This window comes from Phodopus roborovskii, unplaced genomic scaffold, assembly GCF_943737965.1.
Source record: "Phodopus roborovskii unplaced genomic scaffold, PHOROB, whole genome shotgun sequence".
Lineage (NCBI taxonomy): Eukaryota > Metazoa > Chordata > Mammalia > Rodentia > Cricetidae > Phodopus > Phodopus roborovskii.
Window position 1 is genome coordinate 4230068 of NW_026126625.1, and position 12540 is coordinate 4242607.

The 12540-nt window shown below is 42.8% G+C and overlaps 1 protein-coding gene across 1 annotated transcript in view; it reads right to left on the reverse strand.

Annotated features, from left to right (window-relative positions):
* The window catches only part of Ntrk3 (neurotrophic receptor tyrosine kinase 3), a 357015-nt gene that overhangs the window by 260619 nt on the left and 83856 nt on the right, over positions 1 to 12540 (reverse strand). Inside the window, exon 4 of the mRNA XM_051206601.1 lies at positions 1607 to 1675. Within this exon, the coding sequence (XP_051062558.1) occupies positions 1607 to 1675 (69 nt within the window). The remainder of the gene's footprint in view (positions 1 to 1606; positions 1676 to 12540) is intronic.

The window sequence follows — 12540 nt, forward strand, 5'->3', positions numbered from 1 at the left end:
TACCCCTAAGGCTCTCCATTAAGTTACATTGAGTTCAAGATGGAATGAATAGAATGCAACAAGTACAACAGTCCTAACATTAAAGATCTGCTTGGGAGAATGTTTTATAAACATGAATTTATTTACCTTCCTTTTATTATAAGAGGTTTTCGGTGTCCATCTCAATCTCAACCAAATGGTACTAAGAACTCTGATCACTAGGCCTACTGATGCCCATGCCAGAATATCAGAGTAGGAGCCTGGCAGGGAGGTACACAATTATAAGAAGGGAAAGGAATATACAAAAATATTGTCCATTTTTTTAGACTAGTTCTCACTGTGCAGCCCAGATCGACTAGCCTGTAACTCATGTATCTCAGGCTAAACTAAAACTGTTGATCCTTCTGCTTTTACCTTCCAGGCATTGAGACAACCACAAATCCCAGTTAGCAACACCTTCAAAGTGGCAATCATCCCTGGGATGATTCTGGAAAGGATTCTGTGAACAGTCAGGCCACAAAGAGAAGGACATATGCTAAGTTGTCAAGGGTGATGAGTTACTGGTATGCAAATAGTCTCTTTTCTATCAGGTGGTCTGAAAAACCAAGGTTATAATGTATCCATGAACATAGATCTGGGCAGGTGAAAAGAGGGGGTTAAAGGCCCATAGTCAAGGCAGAAGTCCAAGATCATTGCTTCCTGATAAATGCTAACTAAGATCACATACAAGAAATCTGGATCTGAGTCACCAAGTAAAAAGGAACACATGAGCAATCTCTCCAAAACTCATACTCCTTATCTCCATGCATGCTGAAATTTCTTTTCAATGTATTCCTTGATTTGTTTCCTCAACATAATACACTGTCCTTCATGCACAGAGATGACCCTGATGACTCACACAGCAACTTGAGTTATGTTCTCCAGTCTCCAGCAGTGGTCACGAATTTGCACTCATCCAGCCAACATCTGTTTGCACAAAATGGCTGGCTGGGGTAAGAGTGCATTGATCAACCTTGGAATGCAACAAAGCTAAGTAGTCTACACGCAGAGAAAATAAATATAAGCCCTCTCCCAGGGCCTAGACTTCAAGCGAAATAAGTTGATAGGATATCGTGAGCACTGTAAGGGCCGTAGTCTGAAGCTGGAAAGCCATGCTCAAGAATCAATTACTCAAGTCCTTAACAATGCAACTGTGGATGATTCTTGAGTGAGTTTCTAGGGCTTAAAAACTCTCAGTAAATGTCATGACTCTTATTATGGTAAACCTAAGATCATGTAAGCAAACCCATACCTGATAAAGCTACAAAGGTATGTATAGCAAGTATTATTGTTCAGAAATTGACTAATATCGTTATTATTAGGAATATTAAAATTGTTACTGTTGATTACCTACAGATCACAAAACAAAGGCTAATTAAAATATGAGATTCTGTCTTTTGACACAGTGTGCTTAGAAAAAGCACTGAAAGTCAAGTCCATGGAGGGGGGTGGGTCACTGTCACTGATGCTCAATGCCATCCAACCCAAACATCCCAGCCACCGGGTAGTTCCAATGCTTGACACTCTTCCCCACCCGACCATTACCAGCTCTCTGCCACCTGGACAAAGTCTTCAATTCCGAACTTACAATTCCCGAAGACTCAGTGTCTGGAAGAGCTGCCAGGAGAGTGTAGTGAGCCGGTTACTTGACAAGTTTCTGCAAAAAAAAAAAAAAAATGACAAATAAAGGGGTAGTTAAAGGACAGATCCAGCATCAGCAAGACCCTGGATGGAGGCCTTAGCCATCTGGAGGCAGGCTTTTGAGTGCTTCTTTTCCTTCACCGTATTTTGCTGATGGTGTGTATCCTATAGTTGAGACCATGGGGCAGGTGTGAAGGAGATGCTAAAACCTTTTCCAAGGATAAAGTTTTACACATCAAGAAACAAAATGGTTCTCTAAGCTACTCCTTGTGCTGCTCTTTCATAAAAGCTCGGGCAGCCTATTTGAAGCAACCTTCTCTAGACAATAGTTCTGGGGATAACCAAGCCCATGCATCCTTTACCATCCACACAGGCAGGAAATCCTCAGGTTCCTTATAAATTCTTTTCACCCACTCCTCCCCAAGAACACATGCCCATTTCAGAGATCAAGACATCAGCCTTTTGTTCACACATCTCTTCTCCTAATGGCTATTTAATTGTTCTCATTAGGATGTACAGGGGAAGGGAGCAGCCATTAGTCTTCTGAATAAAAGAAGAAAGATGCCCACGGTTATTACTCCGCCAGGCTCAACAAACAACTTTTGATGTGATAACAGCCCTTAAAGGCAGTAGCTCAGCACTGCGAGAAATGAAGTGGCAACCCAGGAACAATGTACTCATTTGCTGATGGGAATGGATGGCAATTCTGGTTCCATCTAGATAAGAATCCATATACACATGAACATGTATATATTTGTATCTATTAAACACATAGGTAACTATACAAACACAGACTTTTGTTTACATACACACACACACACACACACACACACACACACACACACACACACATGCTTCCATATGCATTTATATTTAGGTGACTTCAGCAGTAAGTAGAAGAGTCAAATATTGGCTGTGCTGAGGTCTGAGGCATAGACCATTGATAAGGAAGATGGAACCTTAACTTCAAATTATAAACAAATAAGCAGAAAAAATAATATAAACAAAATGACAAGAGTAATTGGGAGTGGAGCTACTTCACTTGGGTGCTTGAAGAAGAACCTTCTGAACAGTTAACATGGGACCTGGGAAAAGAAAGACTGATAATGAACTGAGAACCAGGAAGAAGCCCAACCAGAAACAGAGTTATGGAGACAGACAGGGAATAAGAAGGAAAGGGATTCATGCCACATTTAAAGACCTTGGGAGGAGACTAGCATTACTCCAAAAAGCAGCCGGAAGCATTGGGTGGCTCTTAGTGGTGAGGTATCATAAACTAAATACCACTTAAAAAAAAAAAAAACTGGACACGGACAGGCTAGTTGGGGATCTTGCCTAGCTTCCAAGCAAGAAAAGGAAAAATAAGAGGAGGAGAGATGGGTTCAAGATAAGTGCTAGGGGAAACATCATCAGAACCTACAACTAGCTCTGAGGAAGAAGAGTGAATTGAGTGGTGGTTACTGTGGTTGGAATATCAAATGCCCTCCAAAGATATGTATTTTGAATGTTTCTTCTCTACATAGTGGCACTGTTTTGAAAAGCCATAAAAATGTTAGGAGGTGGGACCTACCTAGAGGTAGATCACTAGGGATGAGTCTTGGGAAATATATTACCTCTGGCCCCTTTTGTAGTAATGTCTTACTCCTGTCTATCAAGAAGCAAACAGCCTTCCACACACCACCATGATGTGATGCTTAAGGAAATAACACCAAGAGACCATGGACTCTCTGAAACCATCAGCCAAAATATTTTTTATATCAAGTCTTTTGTCACACAACAAAGAAAGTCACTAATATACTGGTGACTAGTGAGGCATTTAGTAATATGAGAAGCCTACTAACAGATCACATTTGGGTAGTGGGACCAAACTGGTCCTCTTGGATCAAGTAACAAAGGAAAGGCAAGAGGTCTCATAATAATGGCAGATTGCTATAATCAATTCATATGTTATATGCATGTATGAAAATGTCACAATAAACCTGTCATTTACATGAGCAATATCAAGCTATTAAAAAAGTTAGTGTACTAACGGAAGAGCTCCCCACTTCTTGTAAACATGAAGTTTGAGGTGCCTGTTACATACCTAGAGAGTGAAATCAAATAGCCTTCTGGAGAGATGTGTTTGTACTGAGACCTATAAAATTGAGAATGTGTTCAGTATGAATCAGGAACAGATTCTCAAACCTAAGAATAGTTAAATAGGACATCCCACTTTTCATTAGATACAACCTATTTGTAATAAGATGGCTGGATCCTATACTGCCCTAAACCAGATAACTTTCTAAGAGAGTTTATGATGGTGTTGGTAATTCAACCCAACTCTAAGGGTACAGGAAACTACTATAATAAAGGAATGCAACTACATGCACATAGCTCCAAAGCCTGGTGCTCTGTTCTATTCCTTGTGTTTATTGCTGTCTCTGTCCAAAGACATTGAACCCACAAAGAGTGCTCTAGGATAAGCAAATGGGCCCATGCAGTTCCACACCTCTCTACAGATCTGAGAGTATTGGTATGATATTACATGTTCATTAAGAGTCATCTTGAGCCATTCATCATGTTCTGCTTTGTGAAACCCTGTGGCTTATTCCTACAAATGTCTACCATTACCCAGCTATCAGAAGAACTAGGGTCACACAAGAACTGTACCAAGATCATTCATGGAAACCCCCAGGGCAAGCTCCCCAAAGCAAACACTCCTGCTCAGCAGAATACAACAATGAGTCCAGCAAATTCCTACAGAGTCACTGCCCCAATCTAACCAGAAGCCTTGAAGCTCAGAGTTTGGGATCAAAAGCCATGGGTTTCAATGCCAGTCTCTGCGCCTTGATTGCCAAAAGCCTGTGTGCCGTTGTAACAAATCTTAGTGCTTGGACCACCTAGGTAGAAGCCTTTATACTGTCTCTGTTTTTCCTGTTTGTTGTCTCTATACAACAGCATCCTTAGGAAACTTGAACAATGGGGGCTGAGGAGATAGTTCTGTAAGTAAAATGTTTGCCATACAAGAATAAGGACTTGATATGGAGTCCCAGAATAGACATAAACATCCAGGTATGGTGGAACAAGCATGTAACCCAAGCACTGGGGGATAGAAATATGTGGATCCTGCCAGTCAGCTAGCCTCTCCTAATAATAGAACTCCAGATTCCAATAAAAGATTGTATCCCATCCCCAAATAATGGTACAAATGGATCCTAAGAAATGAGACAACTGGCATTCACCTATTTGTGTACACATGTACACACACATACACACACACACACACTTAAACAATTCCTGAACTTCCAAATTCACAAGGGAATTCTGGCAGAAGTTTGGAAAGATTCCCAGCCTGCACCTTGAGTTCCTAGCTTCCTTCAGTGCTCCATTGAACAAAACTGATGCTTCAAAAAGCTGAACACTCGCAGCCTGCAGGGACTTCATGCTCATGGAGTCCGGAGCAGCATGCTCCCGATAAAGCACACCTCTGGTAAAAGAGGTTACTAGTAGGAACAAACCATCCTGGAGGCAGGACTGACCCAGGTACACTGGGAAGCCTGGCTCCTTTCTGAGAAAGGAACAGGCAGAAAGCCTTCCAGGAGTTCTGGGGAGCCCCAGGCAGAAAGCGGGCTGCCAGCCACGTCCTCTTACAAAGGTCATGCTTTGCTACACCAGGCAGAAATGTCAAGAGAAAATTGGATTCTGAAAGAAAGAAAATCATAGGCACTCTGGGCAAATAAAGAATAAGAAATAGCATTATTCCCTCCTTATTGCAAGGGAAAGGCAGCTAGGGGCCTGGGACACCACAAGAGGTGTGAGCTTCTGTTCTTCCGCAGAGGTACAGCTTCATCTCCAGCCCACCCAACCCTCCTCTACCCTCCAAGGCCCACCTAGTAGCTTCTTCAGATTTCTCCAGCACATTATGAAGTGCCCACTACAGCACTCATATACTCTGTGTACACACATATACACCCTCACATACATTTCCAGATACAAAGACTCTGCTGCAGATGTCCTAGGAAATGTGCAATGTATATCATGTGCAGCTGGACCCACTGCACTGCCCTAGACACACAAAAGAAGTATCCAGGTCCAGAGACAAACGTACAATCCACAAACACAAGCAGGGTGTGCCTCTAGTCATCCTGCCCTCTTCGGCATTTCTATATTCCCATGAAATGGGAGAGATGGGAAAACAGGTCTGGGGTTTGGATGGCATTAGCATCCAGATAGGCAAAACTTACTGGCCCAGTTTTCCTTCCTGCTGACACCTCACCTGTATCCATCTGTCAGCAGTTATTGATGATCTGATTATGTTGCTCATCAGACAAGAGTTTAATTAAGAGTCACCCTGCCTCGGGGCCCCAGGCAGCCTCCTCCTGGTGCCTACTCCCTAGTAGATCCATTGTCACCTGCCCCTGACATTTGCTTGGGTCAATGGCCAGTATCCAAGTCACCTGACCATCAAATTAGTTTGGTAAGTAAGATTTTACAAGATGAGACCTCTCTCTCTCTCTCTTTCTCTCTCTCTCTCTCTCTCTCTCTCTCTCTCTCATCTTAGACTCCCAAACAAACAAAGCCATTAATTTTGTCCTGCACAACTGGCTCTCCCCCAGCCAGACTCTGGGGACCAGAAGTAATAACAGAATAAACAGTAATGATGGGAGCTTTGAAAGCAAAGAAATAGACACACATATGGTCCCACTCTGGGCCCCGTGGAGAGCTGGACTGAGATGGCCCTTCCAATATTAACTATGAAAGAAATAGGGATCCTCCAAGGCAATTTGACACTCTGTCTGGTAAACAGGTCCCCTAGTGAAGCAGCCTATGGGCCTCCCTAAGGGGAAGCACCCATCTTTAGTAAGAGTGGAGGCCTCTATCACCCTCTAATCTAAGCCTGTTACCCCATGAAACGGTCAGCAAGATGACGGACACTGCTACCAGGAGAAAGAAAGCAGAGGAGCTCGTCTGTGGCCCTTAATACTTGGGCACGGAAACTTGAAAGGGAGATACAGTAAGATCCACCAAGGAGATCCTAAAGACAGAGGCCAGTGGATTTCCTGAATTAAAAATGGAACTAACTTTTAGAAGGGGTGCTTCTACTGGCAGGTACACTCAGTGGGTGGTGTGTCTTACTATTCCACTGTGTCGGGGATCGCTATGGAAACTACCTGTCTTCTTCATGCTTTTAAGCCATTCTGTTCCACCCATGCACCACTCACCCAGCCAATCACTCACAGCCTCACACACGCACATCAACATCACAGACCCCTCTGGCTGCTGGCTCCCATTGCAACTCCTAGATGTCCATCCCACCTCTGCATCACCTCAGCCACTCTAACTTAGGTTTGGACATCCATGGTCTTGGGCTGAAAGGGTGCCTTCCCTACAAATTTCCATGTTGGAATCTTAAGGGTGTTGATGCTCTTCTGTAAAGGGGTGATTAAGATTACAGTCATTAGGCTTGGTCATAATCCAACTTGACCAATGTCTTTATAAGAAGTGAAGTGAACATAGCCACACTCAGAGACAAGACCATATAGAGAAACAGGGAAAACATAGCCACCAACAAACTAAAAAGAGACCTCAAAAGAAATCCAACCTGGCAAGACCCTTAATCTTGGACCCTGAGCCTCCAGAACTGTGAGGAAATAAATGTCTATTTTGGAAGCCACTCGAGCTATAGTGTTGTGTCATACTAGTCCTAGAAAATGAATACCCCTATCCTTAGCCATTTCATTTGACCTAAGGCTCTGACAACCAATTTGAATGCCCCACTGTAGTCCAGGAAGGACTCCAAGCCATGGTTTTCTGTCATCCCTCACCCTCTATATGCATGATCACACTGAGGAACCAATCTCCCAGACAAGTTCCAACTGCTAATATCCAATCTTCTATTGGTCCATTTGTTAACCCCCTAGGTATACCCTGGCTTCCCCCTGCAAAAGATTAGTGAGATAGAAAAACAGAGAACTGGAAAGATGTTCAGCTCAAATTCTGAATTCCACTGCTGCTGGGTTTTCCTGGAGGATTCATTCTGCAGCTACTGAAGGGCATTTCCTCCATGCATGACATGTTTTCTGTGCACTCAGCACTGCTACCCCGAAACCTCCTCCCAGTTCCACAGCACCTAGGCTGCAGCTTCATCCGTTGCAAACATCACAAGACAACCCTTAGCTATTTCTTGTACAGAGGCGTTTTTGGAAAGATGTGTCTCTCGCTTTCTTAAGATCTATCACTTTTTCCACTATCTGTCTGCCCTGTTCCTCCTCTTCCTCTCACTTTTAGGATTTTTTTAATCACATAAAAGCAAGCTACTTTGTCTTAGGCTTAATCCAGGTGAGCTTCTATAATAAAATATTATAGGATAGGGACCAGAGGGATAGCAGTCAAAAAAAAAAAAAAATGCTTGCTATGCAAGCATGAGGACTTAAGTTCAAGCCCCAGAATCATGTAAAAGAGCTGGACCTGGTAAGACACACTTTAATAATAGCACTGTGGAAGGACAGACAGTGGATTCCTGGAACTCACTGGCTAGCAAGGCCAATGTAAAATACTGTCTCGAAGTAATAAGGTGGATAGCTCCTGAGATTGCCTCTAGCAATACATGTATATATGGATACACACAAACACACATATACACATGAACCATAATACACCAGCATGACAATTCACAGACAAACCATAGACTAGGGGGCACACAAACATGACAGATCTATTTGTATAGTCTGTGCATTTTTGGGATATCAAGGATCCAAGGGCAAGCAGATGAGTGGTAGCTTGTGGTGGCTGCTTCATCATAGGCTCTTCTAACCTCCCGCACCAAATAGATGCAGAGTCTCACTCAGGCTTTCTTTATTAGGGCATTCATCCCATTCCTGAAGGCATCCCTCCTAGTACCATCATGGTAGAGATGAGGGGCTCAAAAAATGAATCTGTAGAGCATTAACATTCAGACTACAGCATCTACCCCCACTTCACCCCCTTCCCCCCCGACACACCACACTGGAATTCCTTTAAAATTCCTGAAAGCATAGGAGGAAATATCAAATAAGGAGAATCCCCTACTGTAGTGCCAAACCATAGACAGGGTTTCAGAGAAGGAAAAACTCATGGGAGAAAGATGGGGCTCATGTTCTACTGACCACTTGCTCAAGAACCAGGAATTCACACCCCATGGTCTTAACTCTGACTTCTGTGATCTGAGAGTTAAGAGGGAGGTCTTATCATCAGGACCTAATGGCAGCACTGAAGGAACTCCATAATCCATCCCCTCAAAATCCAGAGCCCATGACATGAAAACAGGTGCTGGTGTCCTTCTCTTTATGGCCAGGAAATATTTTCCTACATCACTGATATATTTGCTTTTCCCTCAATTAAATTGTTGTAAAAAGGGGTGGGGGTTAAAGCCATCCGAGCCATTTTTATTCAGCTAAATTACACTGGATGGCTCATTTAATGAACTTTAATGAAGCCCAAATGCTTTCTCTAATCAAATCTCAAGTGACGTGCCTGGAGTCTTGACCTTACATCAGGAGACTGGAGGCAGCTTTCATAAAATTGCCCTCTGCTGCACTAGGTCAGGGTTTCCAAGTGTGGGTCCCTGAGAATCTAAGTTCATAGTATCATTTCCAGTATTATGGGAGAGTGGGATCATAATATTTAACAAAACATTCTACTATGGAAAAATCAAAAGGGCTTATTTACTACAGAACTTTGCAGGATCTTAACTGGGGGAAGTATCTATCTGGCTTACTTGGTCTCTCAAACTTACTGGACCACAGACCATTCTCTATAGCACATCCACCAAAACCCAACACCCTCTTCACATACTTAGAGAAGGCTATCCTAGACTGAGATTCTCCAAGCCCCAGCCAGCAGACTGGCAATCTGTTTTTGCAGCTTTATTGGAAAGCAGCCATTCCTGCTTGTCTTTGTGTTGCCTATGGCCATATTCTAAGCAGGATAATAGCCTTCCAAAGATACCCACATCCAGAGTCTGTGATACACACTGATCACTTTCAAACGAGGGGAACCGTGTAGAGGTGGTAAAGGTAACACAGGAAGTTACCCTAAGTCACTTTGTTGTCCAAGTATAGCCACAATAGCCTTTAAAAGCCAGATCCTGGAAACAACCTAGATACCCCTCAACTGCTGAGTGGATAAAGAACATGTGGTATATTTACATAATGGAGTAATACTCATCGATAAGAAACAATGACATCCTAAAAATCACAGGCAAATGGACAGAACTAGGAAAAAAAAAAATCCTGAGTGAGGTAATCCAAAACCAGAAAGACAACTATAGTATGAACTCACTCATTAGTGGATACAAGACATAAAGCAAATGATACCCAGCCTATAATCCACAACCCCAGAGAAGCTAGAACACAACTCCAGAAACAGATGGAAGCAGATGCAGAAATCCACAACTAACCAATGGGCCAAGCTCCTTGAATACAATTGAAGTGAAGGAGGATCGAACAAAGGAGTCAAGACCATGATGGCGAAACCCACAGAAACAGTTGACCCAAGCTAGTGAGTGATCACTGACTCAGGTCTGACAAATGAAAAACCTGAATAATACCAAACTAGACTCCCTTAATGTAGGTGATAATGGCGTGACTGGGACAATATATGAGGCCACTGGCAGTAGGTCCAAGACTTAACACTAATGCACAAACTGACTTAATGGGGCCCATTCTATAAGGAGAGATACCTTGCCCAGACCAGACACAGGGGTATGGGGGTGGAGAGGTGCCTTGGACCTGCCTCAATGAGATGATGGGACAGATTTGGTAGACTTCCTAGGAGAGGCCTTACCCTCTCCAAAGAGCAGTCAGGAGATGAGGGTAGTGAGGGGAGCAGGGGGAGAGGAGGAGAGGGGAATTAGGATTGGAATGTAAAAAATAAATTAATAGAAAGAAATGAAAAAGAGAAAGAAAGCACACACAAGGCCTGTGCAAGATCAAGCCACACAAAATTTCAAAATAGAGATGGGAAGCAGTCACTGAGTTCCAGCCCTAGGGGACTACTGGTAAATGGCACCACCTGCTAGGAGAGGGACAGTAGTTTTGTTTAAGGGAAGAACACAATTCAGTGGATGGCCACATACCCAAGAATATATACCCAGCACTATTAGACTGGATGCATTTTTAAAAGAAAAGGAGAACACAAAGTTGGGTGGGTATGGAATAAAGGTTTATCTGGCAGGAGTTTGGAGAGGTGGTGAATATGATCAAAATACAATGTGTAAAATTCACAAAGAATTGAGAAAATATGAATTTTAAGTAGAAGCAGAAAGCAGAGAGAAATGTAGCCAAGGAAGAGATGCCCAAGAAAATAAGATGGTGGCTTTGAAGATGAAAGATGGGCTGGGGGGTCAATGAATGTATATCATCATTAGAAACTGCAAACATCAAGAAACAGATTCTCCCAAGGTGTCCAATAAGGAGCATGGACCTTCTAACATATTAATTCTAGACTAGGCAGATACACTGCAGAATTCTAAATCATAGAAGTATAAGATACTATATTTATATTGTTATAGCAGCAACAGATAACCTGATATAGGTTACATGTACATCAGCACAGAGGAATCAAATAGTTGCAACAAAAGCCCTTAAGTCCAAAATGCTATGTGGGTCCTTCACAGGAAAAGAATAACAACTTCTACGCTGTGCTGGAATTTTTTCCTTTTCTCTTTTTCTTCCATTCCCTTTCAGCCTGCTGTGTGTGTGTGTGTGTGTGTGTGTGTGTGTGTGTGTGTGTGTGTGTGTGTGTGAGTGTGTGTGTACACGTACATACATATGTGTGTAGGTACACTTGCAAATATGTGTAGATGCTTGTGGAGATACCCTCAAGTGTTCCTCATCATGGGTTGTTTACCTTTCTCTTGAGACATGGTCTCTCTGGCTTGGAACTAGACAAGTAGGGTAGGCTGCCTGTCCAGAAATCCCCAGAGATCCTCCTGTCTGCCTCCCCAGCACTAGAATTACAACCGTGAATTATCTGTCTGGTTTTATTGGAGTTCTTGGAATTGAAACCAGGTCCTTCTCCTTACAAGGCAGGTATTTTACCAACTGAGCTATCTCTCCAGCTCTTAGTTGGTTGGTTGGTGGTTGGTTGGTTAAAGTATATGCTACCATATTAATCTAAACAGGCACTTTTCAATAGAAAATAAACATAAGACCTATATGCCATTTGAACTTTTATATTAATGTGATTTTAAACAGCAGAAAGAATTGCCAATATATTAAAAATATCATCAATTCAACTTATCATCAATATCAAAAACCACCATTGAGATTTTTTTCATTCTTTTGTTGATATGATTTTGTAGTAAGTCTTTGAAATCTGTGTGTATTTGACATTCAAAGCACATCTCAATTTGGACTGGCCACCCTTCAAGTGCTCAGCAGCCACAGATGTCCAAGGCAGAACTCTATACCATCTGTGAAACTGTTGTTGACTGAAGCAAGAAGCTGTCAACAGCTGGAAGAGTATAGTCACAAGCTCACAAAGTCAAGTCAGGACACAACCGTTCCAAATCCAGCTGTGATGAAGTTTGTTTCATGGAAAGTCCTCCTGTTGTCCAGTGCCACCTCACTGTGTACTTTCTCGGATCCCCACAGGCTAGTCCAGCCCAAGGCAGGCAGCAGGGGACCAGGATTTGCACATGCTAAGTAGTGTGGGGTGGGCCCTGGCTGCATACCTAGGACACCAGCTGGAAATAGAAAACTGGACTCTTTCAGAAAGGGTGTTCCTCTTAGTGTGAAGTCTATCTTATAATTCAACCGTGTCCATGAGAGGACTTCCTCCTGTTCCTTTTCATGGCCCATCTCCCTGCATCCTTTGACTCCACCCCATACAGCATCCTGAAAACTGACCGTGAACAGACTG